Source organism: Sorghum bicolor, chromosome 7 (assembly GCF_000003195.3).
Source record: "Sorghum bicolor cultivar BTx623 chromosome 7, Sorghum_bicolor_NCBIv3, whole genome shotgun sequence".
NCBI classification, from domain to species: Eukaryota; Viridiplantae; Streptophyta; class Magnoliopsida; order Poales; family Poaceae; genus Sorghum; species Sorghum bicolor.
Window position 1 is genome coordinate 3,188,454 of NC_012876.2, and position 22,606 is coordinate 3,211,059.

Consider the following 22,606-nt stretch of genomic DNA (forward strand, 5'->3'; position numbering starts at 1 on the left):
CTCCCTTTCATCCTAAATTATAAGACGTTTGACTTTTGACCTCAAGTTTTACCACTTGTCTTATTTAAAAAATTTATGCACATATAATCAAATTTAAGTTATTTTTGAAGAACTTTTATTAATAAACCAATCCACGATAAACACAACCAAAATGGTGGAGTTCTCCTAGTGTTTTTAGTTAGTAATAAAACACTACCACTAGTCAAAACACTAGGGAATCCTAACTAGGAGACATTTACTAGGGAAAGTTTATACTAAATTCTGAATGCTAAAATACTAGGAGAACGTACCCCACATCACTAGGAGAAATTGAAAAATCTGATTGTGAAAAGAAGTGATATTTTTCGTAAATTTTTGAATAAGACAAATTGTCAAATTAAAGTTGGTGACAAAAAAGTCAAACGTCTTATAATTTGAGATGGATTGGGTACAAACTAGCTACCACTATTGAGAGTTCAGAATCTGATTTTCATTTTCAAATCACATGGTACAGACACTCATGTATATGCAATACATGCACACTCTATATGATGGGCACGTCACCTACCATCCATGTAAAAGTTGAGAACTTAAATCCGGATAGATTCCACCATACCGAGCCTTACTAGCTGAGTTCGCAAGTTCAGAACCGGCTGCCAATGCAAGTCACAAACTTCCATCATATTACTAAAAAATGAGCTTTAGAGGTGTGACATCTTTGGCCTTGTTTAGTTCTGAAAAGTGAAAAGTTTACGGTACTGTAGCACTTTCGTTTGTTTATAACAAATATTATTCAATTATAGATTAACTAGGATCAAAAGATTCATCTCGTGATTTACAGCTAAACTATGTAATTAGTTTTTGTTTTCGTCTATATTTAATGTTTCATGCATGTGCCACAAGATTCGATGTGACGAGGAATCTTGAAAACTTTTTGGTTTTCAGGGTGAACTAAACAAGGCCTTTATTATCATTTTGGCCGCCCATAGAAATGTCATTTGATGTACTTAGCTAACGAATCATCCCTAAAAATATATTTCTAATGACGGTCAGTATAACATTGATGAAACCTGAAATCAGCCTCCATTTCTTGTGCCAGACACTTTACCAAACATGTCTTCTCTATGGGTCACCTCTAAATAATTGCTGCACAAATAAATTCATATTTTTTCAAATAAAGTTGGATGAAATAAATATTATAATAACATTCTATAGCTCAACAAGATATAAAACTATGTAATTGATATTTTGTTATTTTACATGTATAGAGGGGCCAAACATACGTCGTAACACAAATTTATATATAGTCAAATTATTTTTTTAGTTTTAAACGATCTTAGACGGAGGCACACTCTATTTTAAGGTTGTAGTGCTTAATAACAAGTATAAAATTTTGTAGATTTTTTTCATTTGACACCTCTTAGGTGGGGAGGGGGGGGGGTATTCAATAAAAGATTTGTAAAAGTCGATATTAAATAATTTGTATATGGTGGTAAGGAGGGGTTTTACATGCATGAGCTAGTGTCACGATTCTCACTGATCGGATTGTTCTCAACTCACGATATCGATCGTTATAGATAGTTTAACACGAATGCACTCTTTAAGGATGACTGGATATAGACCAATCCAGCAATGAGTCCCCAGCCAACTCTCCTCAGGACGCGGCCAGCCTCCTCTCTCTCTCTCTCTCTCTCTCTCTCTCTCTCTCTCTCTCTGTCTCTCTCTTTTCGTGATCTCCACACAGCTCACCTCTCCTCCTAACATTTTGTGACAACTTTTTTGAATTATCTTTTTTGTGTTTTAAACGATGGCAATAGAATTGTTGTGATTTTTATTAAACGAGAAAAAGAAAAAAAATATTACAAGAAACACCATCGTCAAACGGCACCGACTAGTACTACGAATGAACAAAACCAACAAAGTAAAATAGCCTGTAGCCCAACCAGGAAAACCAAAAAAAAAAGAAACAGCTAGCCACCACACAAAAAAACAAGAGCTAGCTTCTGGTCGAGTCGCAAAAAGTTGAATTGTTGCATGTCATCTTTGATGAAGATAGAGATGGTTGCAAATCCTTATGTTGGAAAGTTCTTTGCTTGCTTTACTTCCAAATGTTCTATCAGACATAAATTAGAATCAATTGCCTTACGAGTTTTATGAAATTTGGTTCGACCATTCCTTCAATATTTGTAGACTGAACCATATAGTGGAACCATACTTCTTTGGTAAACTACATTTTTTTTACATAGGTGAACTGTTGTCTCGGGCTCTTTTTTTTTTGACCGAAGTCAGCAAGTGAAATTACCCAGTCTATTTTTTTATTTTTTTAATAATACAAACCTATTTAAATTCATTTCACAGGAAGTCGACCCATATCTACTGGTGCTAGTCAGGTGCTCTAACCACTAGGCTAGAAGCCTTTTGCGTCTCGGGCTCTTCTTCCCGCGTCTCCTCAACTTTTAGTTGCCTGAGCTCTCAGGCGACGAGCTCAGAGCACCGGCTGTTGCTCTGCTGCTGAGTTGACGAAAGCAATCTGAAATCCGATGACCACTAGCCAGTAACTATTACCTGATTTTTGGAAAAAAACAAGCGCCTGTACGATAGAAATTCCCTTCTTTTTCATAGGTTGTTGCAGTCAGGAATTTGCCGTGTAGAAGCTTCGAAGCAAAAATGAGGCATTTTCGCACAACCTTAGCTTTCCATACTGCATAATTTTGACCTTCCAAAAATTCCTTGAACTGAATTTGATAGTATTGACCATCAGCTGTACATTTCCATTTTATGGAATCTTCGTGCTCCACATTTAGTTCAACCTCGTTTATGTTCCCGTAAGTTCACAAAATCACATGAATCTCAGTTTGGGGGTGGATCGATGTGATGTGGTAAACCCATTTATTCTTAATTTCTTAATGCTTTCTCATCCGTGATTTTTTTTTTCATAGCCTTAGCGTATAGATTGGGATCAATGTTTTAGCCGGCTTATTTCCAGCTTGAAAGTCCAGAACAATATTGTTTTCCCAACAGTAACTTCCGTGTAGAGGCATTAAACATATATCTTGGTAAGCAACCATTGTCACATGGCACCTCCTGTGTTTGTCCAAGCCCTGTCTCTCTTTTTGCACCATTTGAACCATAGTCACAGAAGCCTTCACTACTACAATAAACTTAATGGAGGCATTTGCTTTTCATTTTTGGAGGCGGACAAAGAAACCGCCTCTAGGCCTCCGCAAATCAAACATGAAAAAAAAAGTGAAACCCGTGGATAGGCTTGCCAAGCCCATCCAAGGGCCCGCCAAGCCCATCCACGGGCGCCGTCGCTGTAGCTGCACGTGGCCTCCCGCCGTAGGGATCTGGCCTCGAGTCACCGGATGGAGCAACCTATGGCCGGATCTAGGGAGCCGCCACTGAGAGAACTGTCGGGCTGGGGAAGGAGGCCCTGTTCGCCGCATCCATCGCTCGCCCACCTAGATTGAGTAGCCCGTTGTCGGATCTAGGGAGCCACTGCTGGGACCAAATCTGGGGCTGCCGGGAGGAGGGACCCGAGGCCCCGCGAGTGTCGCGTGGGAGGACGAGGAAGGCGTCACCATTTCTGTGATGAAGGAGAGGGAGGAGGGAGCTGGAGGCACGCCGCCGCCTCGTGCCCAGCACGCCACAGCTACCGCCTAGAGGAGATGAAGAGGACGGCCTCGGGAGGGACGGGGAGGCCGGCTTCCACCTACCAGATCTAGGAGGAAGGGACTCGCATCGTTGGAGGGGGAGGACGCCACCACCGGATCTAAGAAGGAGAGGGCCCTGCACTGTCGTTGAGAGAGGGAGGGAGAGAGAGAGAGGACGTTGGATCTGTATGGAAGAGTTAGAGTGAGGAAGGACAAGTGAGGGAGAGGAAGGCTGCCGCCTAGGCCACAGAGATCAGTGAGGGAGGCTGCTGCTCTACTGAATGGCTGGAGAAAGCCACCGAACCCTAAGTTGATGTATATATATGAAGAGCTATCGGGCCTCGCCTGGATCGATTGGGCCTCGGCCTTTTTAGGAGATGGGCATGATAAGGTGTCCGCCTCCAAAAATAGTTTTATGGAGGTGGGCACCTTATAATGCCCGCCTCCAAAAATAAGTCATTTTTTAGAGGCGGTTATTTTAAGGTGTCCGTCTCCATAAATTAATTTTTTGAGACAAGCAAAAATAAGTGCCTCGGTAAATAAAAAGTGTCCGCCTCTGTTAATCGTAGGCATTAAACGAGACTGTTGAATTTTGTAACCGCCTCCGTTAATAAAAGGATACTGTCTTACAAAATCATTTGTGTAGCGGTGGCATAGAGCCTTTTGCAAATCGTTCAACCTCTAGAATACCTAAGCCTCCAAGTTGTTTGGGGGTATAGTTGCCCAAACGGACCACCCGGCATGGCGGGGCACGACACTGTGTGGCACGGCGGCGCTGTCGTGCCGTGCCTGATAGTGTCGCCATGCCGAACTCTCGATCCAGGCAGGACCCTATGGTCGGTTAGCCGTGCCGATGAGCGCGGCAGCTCATCGTGCCACCCTGTGCCTCCGTGCCAGATCGAAGCCGTGCGCCGCGTCGTCGCAGCACAGCAAACCGGAGCTACTCGTCGTGCTGTTGTCGTCATCGTTGCACAAAAGCTCAGGAACACACCACCACCACCGCCTGCGAGCCCTGCTGACGAAGCTCACAGTCGCCCGTTGTCACCATCGCGCGCGGATGCTCCCCAGCCGAGTATCGTCGACATCCTAGTACAACACGCGGGAGCTGAGGACGTGTGCCTGTACTCCCCATGCCGCTAGCAGCCAAGCGCCGCCACCGTTGGGATGCCGAGCAGAGGGAGCTCTGGACAGCCAGACAAAAGAGGACTGAAGTGGAGTGGTTAGGGAAGAAGAGAGTAGAAGGGGATGGACGGGAGCTAAGCGAAAGGAAGCGGACGGTGGCGAGTGTGCGTCTGAGCGAGCTAGGGTTAAGATTTTTTATTTATATATTGTATCCAATGGCTGTAATGTATCTAAGATCATCCAAGGACAGAGGATTATCGGGCCACAAAGTGTCAACCCAATTTCCATGTCGTGCCTGGCCCGGCACTGTGGGTTGAAATGTCAGCCCAAACATGATATTACAACTGGGCTATGCCTAGCACTAGCATTATGTGAACTGGGTTGGACAATGCCCGAGCTGTGCTTTTTAGTGTCGCGCTCGGACCGGTCCATCGTGTTAGTACCAGATGGCATGTATAGAGGCGGTGGTCGGCCAGTTGATTAGCGAGTGACCCCTGTTAAGTTTTCTGGTATTTCTCTGCGCCATTAGAAACTTTTTTGAATTATCATATGCATCACATTTTCAAATTATAGAGAAAATAATATATGGTTCCTCCTTTGGACGAAATATGTTTATTGGCTTTATTATTCCTCCTTTGGGCAAACAACAAAGAATCAAATTTCTCAATACAAGTATAAATAAGTAAATACTATATAATATGCTACAACTATATATTACATTGCTACTCCACAGCGATGTGTTCCTGCATGATCTCACTGGTGGTCTTGTTGATGAGCTCCCACGCGCTCCGGACGTGCCTCTCCTCCTGCAGCGACGAACCCACGGCGAACCGCAGCACAAACCTGTCGCCAACCACCGTGTGCGCCAGGTACGCCTTCCCGGTCCTGTTGAGGCGCTCCATGAGCTCATGGTTGGCCTCGTCGGCGTCCTCCTCCGTCATGCCGCCGCCATGGGGCTTGATCCTGAAGCACACAAGCGCGAAGTTCCTCGGCACGACGACCTCGAACCGGTCGTCACCGCGCACGGCGTCCTCGAACATCTTGGCCATGGCGACGTCGCTCCGGATGTGCTCCTGGAGCTTGGCGGCGCCATAGGTGCGCATGACCATCCAGAGCTTGAGCCCCCGGAACCGGCGGCCGACGCCGACCTGCATGTCCTTGAGGTCGGTGACGTTGCCGGACTCGCTGGCGTCGTTCTTGAGGTACTCCGGGTTCGTCTCCAGCGAGTCGGTGAGCCGGTGCGTGTCGCGCACCCACAGGCACGTGCAGTCGAGGCATGTGAGCAGCCACTTGTGTGGGCTCATGCTGATGGAGTCGACGCGCTCCACGCCGTCGAGGTGGTGCCGGAACTCCGGGCAGATGCACGCGCTGCCGGCGTACGCTGCGTCGATGTGGACCCAGGCTTTGAACACCGCGGCGACATCGGCAATGGCTCCGACAGAGTCGACGGCGTTGGACGACGTGGTGCCGACGGTGGCGCAGACGTAGGTCGGCACGAGGCCAGCCTCGACGTCGGCACGCATGACCTCGAGCAGCCTCGCCGGGTCGAGGGCGTAGTCCGTCTCCGGGCCGGTGGGGATGGAGCGGATGTTGGCAGGGTCGAAGCCGGCGAGGCGGCAGGCCTTGAAGAAGGTGGAGTGGGTCTGGTCGGCGGCGTACACGGCCAAGCGCGGCAGCCCGGACACGCCGTGGGAGCCACTCCGGCGCAGTGCGGCATCACGCGCGGCGACGAGCGTGACGAGCATGGCCTCGCTGGTGGTGCCGAGGATGACGCCACCACCGGTGCCGCGCCCTGCAGCGCCGGTGCGGTTCATGAAGCTGGACGGCAGGCGTAGGAGCTGCGCGAGCCAGTCGAGCGCGAGGACCTCCATCTCGGTGGCTGCCGGCGCGGCCTGCCATGTGAACCCCACGGTGTTCATGGCGGACGCGATGAGGTCGCCGGCGATGGCCGCAGCGCTGTTGGTGGCGGGGAAGAAGGCGAAGAAGTTGGGGCTGGCCCAGTGGGTCATGCCGGGGACGACGGAGGCGGTGAGCTCCTTCATGGTGACGTCGAACGGGGCGGAGGACGTGGGCGGCGCGGACCGCAGCTGGTCGCGTAGGTACCCCGGCTTGACGTCGGGCAGCACGGGGAGTGACTCGACGGACTTGTAGTAGTCGGAGATGAAGTCGACGGCCTTGTGGAGGTAGGAGCGGACGTCGTCGGGGTTCAGCGGCTGGAAGCCGGAGGAGACGTCGTCACCGAAGGCAGAGAAGGCGGTAGGGTTGGTGTCCAAGCTGCCCATTCTTGTTATTGAGCAAGTAGTGGTCTGTTAGTGGACGAAATAATGGAGAATTCGAAGCTGATGGAGCTGGCAGGTGAGCTCAGAAGTCGTTAGCTAGTGAGAGAGCTGTTACTTGCATTGGTGAGGAGAAGCTGGGGAGAGCTAGGGTTTGGCTATATAGGGGAGGGAAGTGAATTAGCGTGAAGCGGCGTGGCGAAGCAGGCGTTGCTTGGGTCGTGGACGTGGACGGTGGATATATCGGAGTCGGAGGTAGGTGAAAACGAAGCTGCATGCATGAAGCGAGTGGATTTCGTCAATCGTCAGCGCGAACGAAGGCGGGAGTGAAGCTCAAGCGGTCATGGCATCTTTGCATCAACGCAGTCGTCTTATGCTGGGGACACGGCTAAAAAAGACCTGGCATCCAAGTCATGAATGAAGCATGTGAAAAAAACTACACGATATAATTTAAATATCTTTGCGGAAAGCTGCTGAATTGACCCATCGTCTGCAGTCATGTTAGTGTGTGTACTCACAGCCCTCACTAACGTCCACAGCTCATGTAAACATTCCGTTTCAAAATATATACTTATATTTCAATAAAAACTTGGTACACTTGTAATTTTTAATTTAGACTTTTGTTATTTATCTGTTGATAGATTTTTTTGGTATTAAATCTATCATATTGCTATACGTTTAATTGTGCTTTATAATTTCTGCTACAATACCTATTAGGTAGTATTTATAAAAAAATCTGACAAATTTGACCATGCAAAATTTGTCAATAGATAATTAGACAGTTCCTTTACTTTATCATATAGTAATACACTAGTACACGAGTGTTTATATATATATATATATATATATAAATGGTCAAAAACAATCTTTAGAGCGAGTTTTGCAACCGTTATTATTCCATCGATTATATAAAAAATAATTTACTTTCTAAGACGCTTTTAAAACTATCCCTACAAATTGATTTTTAAATATGGTTATTTTTTATGAGAACCCCCACTTAAAATGATTTTTAGGGTTGGTTGACTTAAGTCAACCGTCTCTAAAATAATTCTTCACCTTTTAAAAAAACATTTATAAAAATAAGAAGAAAAAATTAATGTAGTCAGAAGCCCATGGAACAAACCCTGCACACCTAAGATTTAATTCTGAACTAGTATAGCCGCTAAGATTCAAACCCACAAGCTCTCACCGTGTGTATTCGGTCCCTTACCACCACACCACACAACCACACAGTTACTTGTAATCAATAATTTAACTCATTTACAATCTAAAATGAAAAAACTTTGAACTACAAATTTTTCTATCTTGTCGAGCACTACAAAAATTATATTTTCAAGAATAGTTCTCTTAAAACGACTATCCTTGAAAATAGATATATTTTCAGTGACAAAATACTTAATAAAAACCTCCCCTAAAAATGTATTTGCAAGGATGGTTTATAAGCTACAGTGCTCTCAGAGCTAGTTAAAACAATCTGCTAAAGTGCTAAGTAAACAAACAGGAGGCACATATAACAAATCATTTATGTACTAGTTACTAGAATACATTATCTATATCCACAAAATCCTTTGCTAACCATAAGAAAGCACAGTACTTTTAAAGGGACTTTTAATTGTGCTTTGCTACAATACTCCGGTTACCTAAGACGTAAATTTTCAAAAATCTGAGGCCTTAAATTTGATTTTTAAAATACACAATGGAATAATTAAAATAATTTGGTAAGTAAAGAAGAAAAATTGCGGCCCACGAAAAAAAATGAATCATTAACATCACGGGCGTGCCTCACCGGTCATGCTATTCTCGTGGAGCCAAGAATTATAACATTCTCACGTGAAAACTATGGAGAACACGCGTGGTCGTCGGCTTGAGTCCCTAATTTTGTCATTAAATCATTTCCCTTCCATACCTCTCGATCACTCTCAGAAAGAAAGAAAAAACAATGGAGTACGCGGATGAGTGGCGTGCCGGGCTAGCGACAACGGTGCCACCGACGAACAAGAATGTGGAGCACGTGGTGCCGGCATTATTTTGTGGCCAAGCCATCGCCGAGAGGAATCGAGTGCACGGCGACGCTGGGCCAGCAACGCACGAGAAATAATATTAATTGTCTGTGAGAACTGAAGACCGAAAGCTCTAAAGAACACAAGATATATAAAGACTAATTAAGATAAAGACTCCTCTAAACAGTTGCACAGTGTGTGGGAAGCAAGTGTAAAAGGGAGGGGAGTATAACATGAGTATTTCTTGTTACCTATAACTTTAAATTCATCTTTTTCATGTGCATGTCTAAATTGATTTACCATTAAGGCTTATTAATTCTTAGCTTGCTCTACCAATGATGTAAAAGATCTGTAATCTTGATTAATGGTTTATATGCAATGGATGGTTAAAAGATGGTTTTTAGCAACTTGGTGGACTCATCAAGAGGCTAGCTAGGGGAGTGTCTTCCTCTAGGAGATGTGATTGCTCAACTTAGCGACTTCTTCCTCCTGCTACTTTTCGATGGCTCTGTTGGTGGTGGTGATCAGCACTGCTATATTTCTCATTATGTCGACTAGTGGAGATGGTTCTCGTGCCGCTAGGTATATGTTCCTTAATTAATATCATATTCTTTAACTTGTTTGCGACTAGATCATACATGCACTTTTCTGATGCCACAAACATGCTGATTAAACTAGTACTGAATTTGCTTAAAATTTTCAACAACATCTAACAATATCTATATATGCACCTCACTGTTCAAAGAATGCAACAACAATCATTTGCGTCAATCCATTTTTTTTCTCTCGCTCACAACTTCTAACAAAAACGAAGTCTCAACAGACAACAGGTTAGGTGCATGCTTACGCTCGAAATTCTATTAGTTTGTTGGGATGATCTAGCATGAACATTTTGCTGTTTGCTCCCGCGCTCTGTGCACCAAAGCCAGTCTCGGTATTCGTAGGCCGTATGGGGAAACCGTTTTTATCTGTTTGCTATATATTTCCAAACTTTAAATTTTTTTTTTATTAAACAGGAGGGGTAACCCCCTACTGGATTTTTATTGAATAAACAAAACTTTACAAACTGTTCCCAGAACAAAAAAAAATTAAGAGACAAAGAAAGAAATAAAGAAAATATATAAGACTAGTTATACAAAGCTGTGCAGCCATACGTCCAGCAGAATCTTATTACTTTGTTACGTTTCCAACTTCACTTTTACCAGTCCTCAAAAGTGTTAGAAAACACCAAAATTTGCTAGATGCTGATGCTGACCACTTTACGCATCAGCTAGTCCTCTAGTCTAGCTACTAATTCAAGTAATCAAGTCAAAAGCTGTGTAGTTAAGAATCTAGTCGTCGAACTGCAATATATAATCCACATTAGCCGGCTGCTTGGCAGCACATTTAACTGCATGCTGGACGCCCGGGCAGTACCGTAACTGATCACGTACCAACACAGCTGGTAACAACGGTCTTCGTGTGTTCCTGATTCATCGTATTAATTCAACGCTGAATATGTACTCTCCATACTCATACTGGTGGACGAAAAACTCAAAGCTCTGGCTTGGCGCATGGTTGGCTCGTCTCATTACTATAACAAGTCGAGCCGAGCTAAAATTTTACTCTCTCACCGTCTCACAAATAAAAGTATTTTTTTACTTCTATGATTCATGTTTGACCATTCGTTTTATTTTAAAAATTTTAATAAATATTATTTATTTATGACTTATTTTATTGTTAGATATATTATTATAATAATTTATTTATTTTATTATTTGTAAAAAAATAAGACGAATAGTCAAACATGAATCGTATTAGTAAAAAAAATGCATTTATTTGTGGGACGGAGGGAGTAGCTCATTAGCTGGAACGAGCCAACTCGATTCAGCTCGCGAGCTGCTCGCAAACCAAACGAACTACAATTTCAGGAAAAAAGTCATCATAATTTATATTAATTTTGTATTACTTCATGTCTTATACTTTAGATGGTTGATATGTTAGCTCATATAAATATTTTGTTCGATTTAAAACTAGGTAATTACTGGATTCGGAAGGTTGGGAACTATGTTTGGATCTGATATGTATAACATCAAACCAGATCTTGTATCCTTAGCCAAGGTGAGTTTTCTGGTACCAAACTGCTAGTACCATTGAAACATTTTTTTTATCTAATATATGTGACTCTTGTTAATTCACCTTGATAGGCTCTTTCTTCTGCATATGCCCCTATTGGACAATTGTTAGCCGGGAAATAGCAGATGTGATTCATTCTCATATCAATAAGCTTGGTAATGCCATTATATATATATGATCTCATCTGTGGTTTGTAGTCAAAATGAGGATATTGTGAGCTCTTGCCATTTGGCACAGGTATATTTGCTCATGGCTTCACATACTCTGGCCATCCTTTTTCTTGTGCTGTGGTTTTAGAAGCACTAAAAATTTATTGGTACACACGTTTTTCTATTCACAAAACATATATACAATGCCACTTTAGGTGCATAGGTTTTAATATTTTTTTATAAATGTTTTTGCAAAATTACTGGTTTTTTTTAGATAATGGATAGTTCGTATCCGGCTTCATCTATCCGCAGATAGAATCGGACCAATTATTACAAAGTTTCACCCGAGGGCAAACTCACATGCTGCAAACAAGGTTTACAACCAACCAAACGGGTAACCGAAACAAAACAAGGTTCAGACTAAGCATGACCAATATATCTTGTTGATAACCATCCATTAGAACTAAAAAATTGCAGAGCTGATGTCTCTAAGTGTTGTCCTGCGATAATCAGTTGATCCCGCAGATCATTATGCCGCTGCAATCTTGCCCATTGCTGAAGCCAATGTGTTCCCCTGAAAAGAACCTGCAAAAAAGATTTTGGTCTGCATTTGTCAAAAACCACCTCGTTCCTGGTTATCCAAATTGCCCAACAGAGTGCAGATGCTGCAGTTAATAACAATGAATTATACTTTTTGGTTGCTACTTTTGACCACCTAATAAAAAGGTCATTTATGTCCCTAGGGGGTGAAATTCTAAAAGTATATGTACAGCACGCCATAAGAATTTGGAGTAAACACAGTCTAAAAAAAAGATGTTGTATGGATTCTGGAGAGTGACAGAAGCAACATTTTCTATCCCCATTCCAGTTTTATCCTTAGTTAAGATCACACCTTTCTTTAGATACCACATGAAAGTTTTTATTTTCAGAGGTATTTTAATTTGCCATAAGTCTTGTGACACTCTAACCCCATTGTTAATAAACACAGCATACATATACTTGACCGTAAAGCTTCCAGATGCATTCAAGCTCCACACAAAGACATCTTTTTCCTCTAGTAAGTTAATATTCTGTAAAGAGGCAACAATTTTGTACCAGTTTGTTAGGTTTGCCCCACTAAATTTCGTCGAAAAGAAATATTTAGTGGTGAAGAGCTAATCACTTGTGCCATAGAATCTTGTTTTCTCCTTACTATATTAAACAATGCAGGAAATTTATCCTTAAGGGGTTTATTTCCTAACCAAGTGTAACCTAGTTTGAGACCCATCTCTCACTTTAAACGAGCCAAAGTCCATGAAAGAGTCTTTAACATTCATTAAACTTTTCCAAAAATGAGAGTCTGTTGGTTTTTTAACACAGCTCCCTAAAGTCTTATCTTTGATATATTTACCAGGGAAAGAGATATTTCGGGTCATGTGGCACGTGTTTCTCAAAGGTCCCAGGATGGAATCAAGGCCTTTGCAACTGGAAGTCCAATTGTTGGGGAGGTATTCATTTCTATGTTCAGATATTCAAAGACATCCAAATTTGTGATGGTGCTCATGTACCACACAAGCATGGATTTATTTTTTTAACCAAGTAAATAACATGGCTTATCTGGTTGTGCACTTGTATATGCAGACACGTGGTGTAGGATTACTGATAGCAACTGAATTCACTGACAACAAATCACCAAATGAGTCATTCCCTTTCGAGTGGGGTAAGTAATACTAGTGACCACATGCTCTTAATGATTTAGTAAATTATTAGCTTCTCCCCAATAATTAATGTTGCTTGGAGTTGTATTAGCATGGCCACAACTAAGAACGACCATCCATAATTAGGTTCCGAAATATGATGTGTGTATTACCATAGACCTTTGCCTCATGCATGTGACATATTTAAACTAAAGTTTTATATTATTATGTTGACATATCACAAGTTATTAAAACTTAATAACATGTTCTTAGACATAGAGCAAGCCGTTGATTGTGGAAGGCAAATATTGAACTAGGGTAGCTGCTCAACTTGCATTTTCTTTATATGGAAAGGAATATAATAATAGAGATAAAGAGAGGGACTAATGTTGCCTCATCCTAAATCTAGTGTCCTTGTTAGCTGGACCATCCATACCAAGCATTGTTCAAATGAAGTTTGAATTATTTTAGTTAAATTATCAATTATTACTGCACTTTTGTTTAGTTTATTTTCACAAGTATAGTTTGGTTTTTTAAACATGTAAGGGTTTTTCATTAAAGGCTTCACCGAACTTGTGAACTCATATGTTTTCACTTTAATTTGTTCCTTCCATTTACATTTATCTTGTGGTGTGTCCGCACATGTTCATATCATGTCTATGGATTGTCACGTGCCGGTTGGCGAAATATTTGGAGCAGAGTGTAAGAAACGTGGCATGATTGTTAAGGTTCTTGGAAACGTGATAGTAATGTCCCCGCCACTGATAATTTCCCATGAAGAAATTGATGAGGTAAGAACAAAATTCACAGCATAAATGAATAAGATGGCTCATTATCGAATACTGGAGTAGATGTTACCTCATGCACGTACTCAAAACTGCTTTTCAGTTAGTGGGGATATATGGAGAAGCACTAAAGGCCACAGAGGAAAAAGTGGCAGAGTTAAAATCCAAGAAAAATTAGTTATGATGATGGCGGAAAGGTCGAAGGCGATGATATTAGTTCCACCATGGAATAAATTCTTTGCTATTCATTCTTGTAATAATGTGTTGAGGCACCTTGTTCGGCCAAAAGACAATTTTATTGCAAACAACACTACCATTCGTCAGGTAGTATGGATAATTAATTATCGACATTTTTTACTGTTGTATGATCGTGAAAAAAATGCCCCTTTTTTCTCTGTCACGGTGATTTCTTCCTGAGATTATTCATGCGTCGCAGCCCAGTGGTGCTTGGGCCTTTTTTTTTGGCTCGTTCATGTTTAGATTCTCTTCCTTTTCTCAGTTTCTCTGGGCATTTTTTGTGTGTTGATATCACACTTCATGATTAAATTATCCAAAGCTTGCACGGCACTAGCAAAATAACATAATAAGCAAGTTGCCTTTAAGTAATTAACTCTTTTTATTTCTTTAAGAAATTTGAAACCATTTATTTTTATTCTTGGTTTGGATCTCAAAACCCACTAATAATTTAGTTTTTACTAAAGATTGTTGACCCTTGGATGACTAATGGACGAACAAGATAGATTGTCTTTAAAAATATCTAGAAAAATCAAGTGTACGATTATTAACATTCTCTATTCTTTTTTACCAACCTATACCAACATGAAAAATCAGTATGTAAAAGAAAATGGAAAGTTATGGATTGTGGGCCCTAGCTGTGTGGACCCTTTCGGCTAATCATAGTGGGCTTACTAGTACAGTGTATTGGGCTTAGTTTGACTCTTTAACAATTTGGGCTATATATAATACTATGTGGCCCAGGTTGTCATAAATATGGGCTAGAAAAGGGCCGCGAAGGGTGGAAGGCCGACTACTCTGCGTGCATAGTGAACCCAGAACCAGACAAAGACAAAGGCCTTGTTTAGTTCCCACAGAATTTTACAAAATTTTTCACATTCTCCGTCATATCGAATCTTTAGAATCATGCATGTAGTATTAAATATAGATAAAAATAAAAACTAATTGCACAGTTTGGTCGGAATTGACGAGACAAATCTTTTGAGCCTAGTTAGTCTATGATTGGACAATATTTATCAAATACAAACGAAAGTGCTATAGTGTCGATTTTCCAAAAATTTTCGTAACTAAACAAGGCCAAAGCAAACCCTCTTCTGATCATTGATTGAAAAGTTATGACTGAAAATATTGTTATTGAATTGTTATAAAACGAAAAATACCACTTAATAATTGATAGATTCAGCTAATAAGCTTAAACGAATAGAGCCATTTGTCTCCCTATCTCTCTCAAGGTTTGTTGAATCAGTTTTTTTTAAAAAAAAAGGATTGTTGAATCAGATAGGAGAACATATATATTAAACTGAAGCAAAGCAAAGGAAACGTTTCCTTTATTTTTTTTCTTTTTCTTGCTTATACTTTGAACAAAAGGTATTTATATCTCCAATTTAATTTGGGTTAGACTAACATTTCGCATTGGGCTTCTTTTGGCCTGTGTAATCGAGTCTCCGACGAGTAATGAGGACGGGGACTACTAAAACGCTCCAGTCCACGCTTCATCCAACAAAGATCTATTTTTGCTCGCTAAGCTTTCCGTGGAGATCAAATTCAGGCCTTGTTTAGATCTATATTTTTTTTACGGTAGCACTTTTATTTTTATTTGACAAACATTGTCTAATTCTAAAATAATTAGGCTTAAAAGATTCGTCTCACGATTTACAGGCAAACTGTACAATTAGTTTTTGTTTTCATCTATATTTAATGCTCTATGCATATGCCGCAAGATTCGATATAACATAGAATCTTGAAAAGTTTTTGGTTTTTAGAGTGAACTAATCATACCCTCATTCTCCCTAATGGACGAAATCCCTATCGTGGATCATGGATCGGGCCATTGCCATCTTTATGTGCAGGATCGGAGGCGGTCAATGTCCTGTTGTGCAAGGCTTGTTTTGTTTGTTGAGCCAGCCAGCGTGCATACAAAGACATGTGTACGCATTGTCCATTGACTCGCCGCAGACACTGCATGCAGGCAGCGGCGGTTGCTGTCGCCTGTCTCATATCGTTCCATACGATACGAGTAGTTCAAAGTTGAAACGTGACTGGTCCCTCTTCGGCTCGTTGGTCCATCCGCTACTCATCGTAGACCAGGCCTGCAACTTTTCCGTGCGTTCCGCTCAAGCCAAAACACGGAGACCTGACCTGACCTGACCAATGAAGTCTTCTACCATACTCTATTTACACGCCCGCGTCTCAGTGAAGTTTAACGAAAGTTAATCGACATGGTATGATACAAATGAAAAAAAAAGAGATGACAAAAAAGCTTTTTGTGACGAATAAATTTCATTGAAAACCAACTTATGTACATTATATTGTTTCTAGTATATGACAGTCTTAGAATTGGTTCAATTGAGAAACCACCTACTCACGCCACTACTTGATCTGAATTGGTCAAATTGATCCAACTAATTAACAACTCAACTAGCAACTAACAAGAGTTGAACAAAAACATGACGACCAGCCGGGGAGACTCCAAACAGCACGGCTGGAGACATCACTATGGCTAGATGGCAAGGAGCTACCGCAGAACTAAAACGCCTAACAATGCCCCTGAAGGAGGAAATGGCACTAAAAGCGTGGACAATGTAGCCCTCTAAGAGCAACTCCAGCAGGGCCCCTACTTGAGCCATCATAGCTAAATATGGGTGCCCAGACTAAAAACAGCACTCCAACAGAGCCCCCAATTTAGGGTGGGCACCCAAATCTTCCCTGCAGACCCCATTCTTGTTGGCCCAACAACCCAGCCCCCATCCTGTGTGGTGTGGTCATTACCTCCTCACACCGTACAGACGCAGCTTCGCCCACCTCCCTCCAGCGCCGATCTCTACTACCGCACTCCCTCTCTCCACCTCTGACCTTCACCGTTGGGCCTCGCCTCCATCCCTTTCGGTGAGAGCGGCCCCTCCTCGATCGGAGGGAGCAGCCCTAGCCATGGTCGTCGTGAGCGTCAAGCCTCCCCATCCTGTGACCACGCGGTAGCGAAATATTTGATCCAATGACGAGTAGGTCCCACATGTCATTGTCTGCCAATTTAGATTTGGGGGCCTTCATTTAGGTGGTACTGTTGGAGTGAAAGCAAAAATTTTGGGCACCCAAAAGTAGGGGGAGCATTCAAATGAAAAATAGAGGCCCTGTTTTGGGGGCCACTGCTGGAGTTGCTCTAAGGGAAGGTTTTCACCAGCAACATATAGTTCGGCAAGTGGAGAGGTAGGAAAGCATGCAAGGAGGAAATGGTGTCCGCAGGTCCAAGCTTTCGCTCCGGCCTCGAGCAACCTCCACACCATTGCTGCTGGAGACCGAACCCTAAGGAGGCAGGGTAGGTAAGTATGAAAATATATACTACACTATAAATCCAAGTTGCTCTTTCATTTAAATTTCATCAAACTCAAGATATTATTGTTTGACCCAGCCTATAGTACAATTGTATTCCTTCCAGTGTGGAGGTTGTACATACAAAACACGTTGTATATTTAGACAGACAGTAGATCCTATAATACTATTCCTAGAGAATGTACTCCATTGTTGAAAGAAAAACACCTTACGAGCTTCCCTTTTTTTTTAATAAAGTTTACAAGTGTCTTCTCCTTCATTTATTTGCCGTTGCCCCACTCACTCCGGGCAGGTCCTACCTGATTTGCTAGCTGGAACCGAGCCGAGCCCTCCAAGACCTCCCGTCCTACATACCACGGACGATGAGAGAACAACACTGTTGAACTGATAAATCCAAACCGGAGGGACGTTGCTATCGTCCAGCCGTGTATGCGAGGTCAGTCGACGTGCGTTGCCGCTACAGCCGAACAGACGACTGCAGACTGACACAGACTCCCGTCCCGTCCCGTGCATTGACTTGCCAGCGGGCACAGGATACCTGTTACCATACTGCTACTACTACAGTAGGCTTTCCCCGTAGCCGTAGGTACTTTGTGTGTAATAACACTTTATCCCATTTATTAAACAAGGCCTAAAGTATACTATCCCAAAACAATCATGCATGTCACGGCCCATTGGCTAACGTGCCCCTCCAGCATGGAATCGATATGTGGGTTCGTAGCTCATAGTAGTTCCTAAACTGTCATGTGATTCTCATATAGGCCCTACAAGTATAAAATCACTCATCTTGGTCCCTAATGTATTAAGGTGCTACAATCCGAATCCAAAGTAGTACTGTCTTGGCACCATTTGCCAGTACGGTTAGATCAAGAGACAACTGGTGGGGCAGTTCCCTAGATAACCATAAGATTCATTGGTTGAGATGGGAGAAACTAACTCGGTCCAAAGAGGAGGGAGGCTTGGGGTTCAGAGACTTCCCTCTCTTCAATCAGGCAATGTTAGGAAAGCAGGGATGGAGACTGCTGACACGGCCGGATTCGCTATGCGCTCGGGTGCTAAAGGGGAAATATTACCCACAGTGTGACTTCCTTTCAGCAACCAAAAAAAGGCGATGTTCGGCAACGTGGAGATCAATTTTACATGGGCGTGATGTACTAAGGCGGGGTCTGATCAAGAGAGTCCAGGAGATGTGAATGTCTGGGAGGACAACTGGATTCCCGGGCTGAGGTCCCTCAAGCCATTGGCGCGAATGCCAAAAGCAACAGCAGTGAAGGTGAGTGAGCTGTTTATTTCTGGAACGAGGGTTTGGGACGAGAAGAAAGTGTACAACTCTTTTATGACTCTCGAGGCGGCCGAGGTCCTCAAGATTCGGCCGAGCACTTGTTCTACTACCGATGTGTTGGCTTGGGCATATGAAAGGAATGGGGTATATTCAGTAAGATCAGCATACCATGCACTGAAGCAAGACCAAATGGCGTCTGCTATGGCCAAAGGGAGTGAGACCTCATCCTCAAATAATTCCAGCTTCTGGTCACGTATCTGGAGACTGAATGTTCCTCCCAAGGTACGTGTGTTTTGGTGGCGAGTGATGCATGGCTCTTTACATTCGAAATATGAACTGAAAAGAAGGCATGTAGCTGAGGAATGCCATTGCGAGATGTGCGCGGACCAAGAGGAGTCCCTTTTTCATGTGTTATTCGCTTGCCCGATAGCGAGAAGATTTTAGGATGAAGTTAAGAAATTAACTGGAAAAGGTACAATAAACTTCCATCCATATTCTTGGGCGACTGATGTTTTGCAGTCAGACATTTGCTCAACTGCATTAGCTGAAACAGTGATATGTGGAGCATGGGCTCTGTGGTCAGGAAGGAACAACAGGCGCCATGGGCGCAAAAGTTGGGATCCTGGAGATGCAGCGAGGTATATTTCCAAGCTGATGGAAGACCTTGCTTCCCTTAAAGTGCCGGCAAGGCCTAAGCAACCGTTGCCAACTCAAAAATGGAAGTGCCCGGAAGAGGGTTGGGCAAAGGTCAATACTGACGCTGGTTTTGATGCTGAGGACGGCACGGGGAGATCAGGGGTGGTCATTCGTGATCAATCAGGGGCTGTGATTGGAGCTGCAGCAAGGTGGTTTGAAGGAGTGCAAGATGTGCTCTCGGCTGAAGCGCTAGCCGCGAAAGAAGGCCTAGAATTGGCTGTGGAACTGGGCTTGCAGCGGGTGATCCTGGAGCTGGACTGCCAAGGCCCGATGAAACTGATCAGGGACCCTGCAGCGATGAGATCCTCCATTGGAGGGCTGTGTTTCGACATTTCAGAGCTTGGGAAGAGTTTTATTGATTTTCGGGTGGAGTGGGTTCGTAGAGAAGCGAATTCAGTGGCTCATGTTTGTGCCCGTAGGGTCTCAGCCACTGAACGATGCGCTGCCGGAGATTGTAATTCTTCCATGATATAATGAAGCTCTGAATTCTCAAAAAAAAAAAAGAGATACCATGAGACAAGCATTGTTTGTCAAGTGTGCTAAGACATATCTTACCCGCTCATGGTGACGTGGAATAACCGACCAGCAACAACTTCGCGAGTACGCCGGCCAGCTATTCCATGTCAATGTGAGTGAATGACGTGTCTTAGCTAAGGCTGGATAATGAGCTAGTTTGGCTCGGCTCGTTCCGACTTTGTTAAGATAACGAGCTAGTTCGGTTCAGCTCGTTATTTTAATGAACCAGAAAGCTAGCTCAGCTTTTTGTTACGAGCTCGAGCTAGTTTGTTAAGCTCACAAACCAGATATAAAAAATACATAAAATATAATATTTGTATTTATCTAAAACATACAAATAGTAATAATATAAAAATAATATATCCAATAATCTTAAATTGAACAAAATATTCATAAGAGCTAACATATTAACCATTTGTATAGTGTAAGACATGAAATAATAAAAAACTAATATAAATTATGATGACTTTTCTCTGAAACCATAGCTCGTTTGGCTCACGAGCTAACTCGACTTGGCTCGTTATAGCTAATGAGCTAAAATCTTGAGATTGCTCGACTCGTTATTCGTTATAATAACGAGCTGAGCCGAACTGATCCGATTCAGCTACAAGTTGAGCGAGCTAACGTGCTTCGAATTTTTTAAACTTATCACATACTTTACGACAATATCCGCTAGTACATCTTTCGGCCCAACCACGATGATAAGCTATGACAAAAAGTACTATTGGCTGATTTATTGTGAGAGAAAAATACTGCTGAATGACTGACAGCTTCGACTAATAAGCTCAAGCGAACAAGGCAGGCTAGAGCGCTAGGTCACCTAATGAATCACCCTGGGCATTCGGTAGTTCGGTTCTCATGGAAATTCGGTTCCTCGGAAAATAGGTACCGATCAGTTCCTTCCAAAAATCTATACCGAGAAAATTTGGTTTCGGTATTTACCAAAAAAATACCGAATTGATCACATGAACATATAATAGCAAGTTCAAAAGCTAATTTTGACACAATTTGAAAAATAATTCTTAAAGAATAATAGTGTCAAATACATACATATACAAGTCCACAAAATTATATGAGTAGAGTACCACATGTATAAAATATAATAGAGTAAAATAGTGCTATTAATAATATAACTACACTCAAACTCAGCACATTTCGGTAAATTCGGTTCTTCGAGGTAAAGTACCGAATTTATCTCGGTAAATTCAGTTCCTAAAAATTAGGAACCGAACACGGTACCAAAAAAATTTGGTTTTCAGTACTTTTGATTTAGTTCTCGGTATTTTCAGTTCGGTTTTCGATTCTCGATATTTTGTGCCCAGGCTGACTAATGAACTATGACATAGCAGCTATTTTAGACTAGAATGGTATACTTAAATAGTTTAGAGACCTCGATATACAATTTCACATTTTAAAAATCTAGATGAGAATCGTGTAATAGTTTAGTACATGTCAGTGTAATTTACTCTAATAATTTATTTTAGCTTTATTAGTTTTAAATTATAACTATTTTGATTTTTTAGATATACAATAGTAACATAAAATATATTTAAATACATAATAAAATCGTTACATCTAGAAAATCGAAACGATTTATAGTAGAGAAAAAAAATACAAAATTGTATTCTTTGCCGATTGTCATTTTCATATCTACGTGAACACTTTACATGTCCCTTTTTCAAACTTTCGAAACAGGGGATAAGCACGAGTGCAATGAAGACATGGCCCACATGTCCATAGACTATTGGTATTGTTCAGTAATGCGCACTATCATTTCTATCCTATCGAGCTTCAGTCAAAAAAGAAAAGACAAATTTTAAAATAGCACCACATCCACATCCACCCAGAGCAAAGGTACGTGCCCCCGGACCCAAAAGAAAAAGATTGCAACAAGATTTTTTTTATATTTTGGCAGCTTTAGTTTTTGCAGGTCCATGGAGTCAACTCACACACCCCCTGGAGAAGCCCGTGACAAAACGCATGCTCAGGTCAATCCATCCATCCATCCATCCATGCTACTGCGTCAGTTGTACATAAAGTTTTATATTGGTTTTTTTACATTTTTTTTTGGCGCCTAGAGTGGAGGTGGGGCCAGGCATGATCTATGGATTAGGTCTAGCCTTCTCTATCGCCGTAGATCATATGTATCGCGCTGAAAGTGGAATTAGGCCTGCTTGCACATTTTCGTCATGATTCATACAAAGAGCATCATTATCTACATTTGGTTTTCTTCTAGCACTCCAGCCCTCTAAAAGAACACAATTTGTACTTCTTAATAAGATAAATAATTTTAAAATTATTGATCTATATAAATAAGTAATAATATATATGATACAGAATAAGAGCATCTCCAAAGGTTAAAGAAAAACCACTCCAATCTTTTTTTCTTGATAAGATTGAAAAAACTGTTCTCCAACATCCCCTTATCACAACTCCCAATCGTTTTGTCTTGGAAGATCCAGTCACACAGAATAATATGTCTGTATCACAATCGGTTAATCGATCTGGAGGTGGAAGAACGCGGGAAAGAGTAAAGAGTAAGAAAATAGTTTTTGATGCAAATATATAAGAGAGAATGAAAATATAAAAATGTTTGTCATGATTTAAAAATAGTATGAGATTCCTAATGCAAAATTGCCTTCTAGCTTTTAGAAGCAAGATTTTGAAAATGGTAGGAGTAACACAATAAATGTGATCTCAAATCTTTTGTCACTTGAAAAAAACTTATTCATTTAGCAATTGTTTTTTAGGAACTATTTAGTACATATATTTTAAGATATAAATATTGATACTGTT

General features: G+C 41.9%; 2 protein-coding genes across 2 annotated transcripts; one reads left to right on the forward strand and one right to left on the reverse strand.

Annotated features, from left to right (window-relative positions):
- LOC8067813 (aromatic-L-amino-acid decarboxylase) lies at positions 5,364 to 7,240 on the reverse strand. Its single transcript, XM_002444981.2, has one exon. The coding sequence runs from the start codon at positions 7,034 to 7,036 to the stop codon at positions 5,477 to 5,479; it is 1,560 nt and encodes a 519-aa protein (XP_002445026.1). The 5' UTR covers positions 7,037 to 7,240; the 3' UTR covers positions 5,364 to 5,476.
- LOC8076546 (probable gamma-aminobutyrate transaminase 4) lies at positions 8,970 to 13,933 on the forward strand. Its single transcript, XM_021464920.1, is given in 9 exon segments — positions 8,970 to 9,089; positions 11,047 to 11,130; positions 11,217 to 11,244; positions 11,247 to 11,300; positions 11,383 to 11,461; positions 12,688 to 12,781; positions 12,915 to 12,994; positions 13,647 to 13,761; positions 13,859 to 13,933. Coding segments are annotated over 9 exon segments (729 nt in total).

Excerpts from the sequence above, each read along its gene's own strand:
- LOC8067813 (XM_002444981.2), bottom strand. The coding sequence starts at position 7,036 with ATGGGCAGCTTGGACACCAACCCTACCGCCTTCTCTGCCTTCGGTGAC.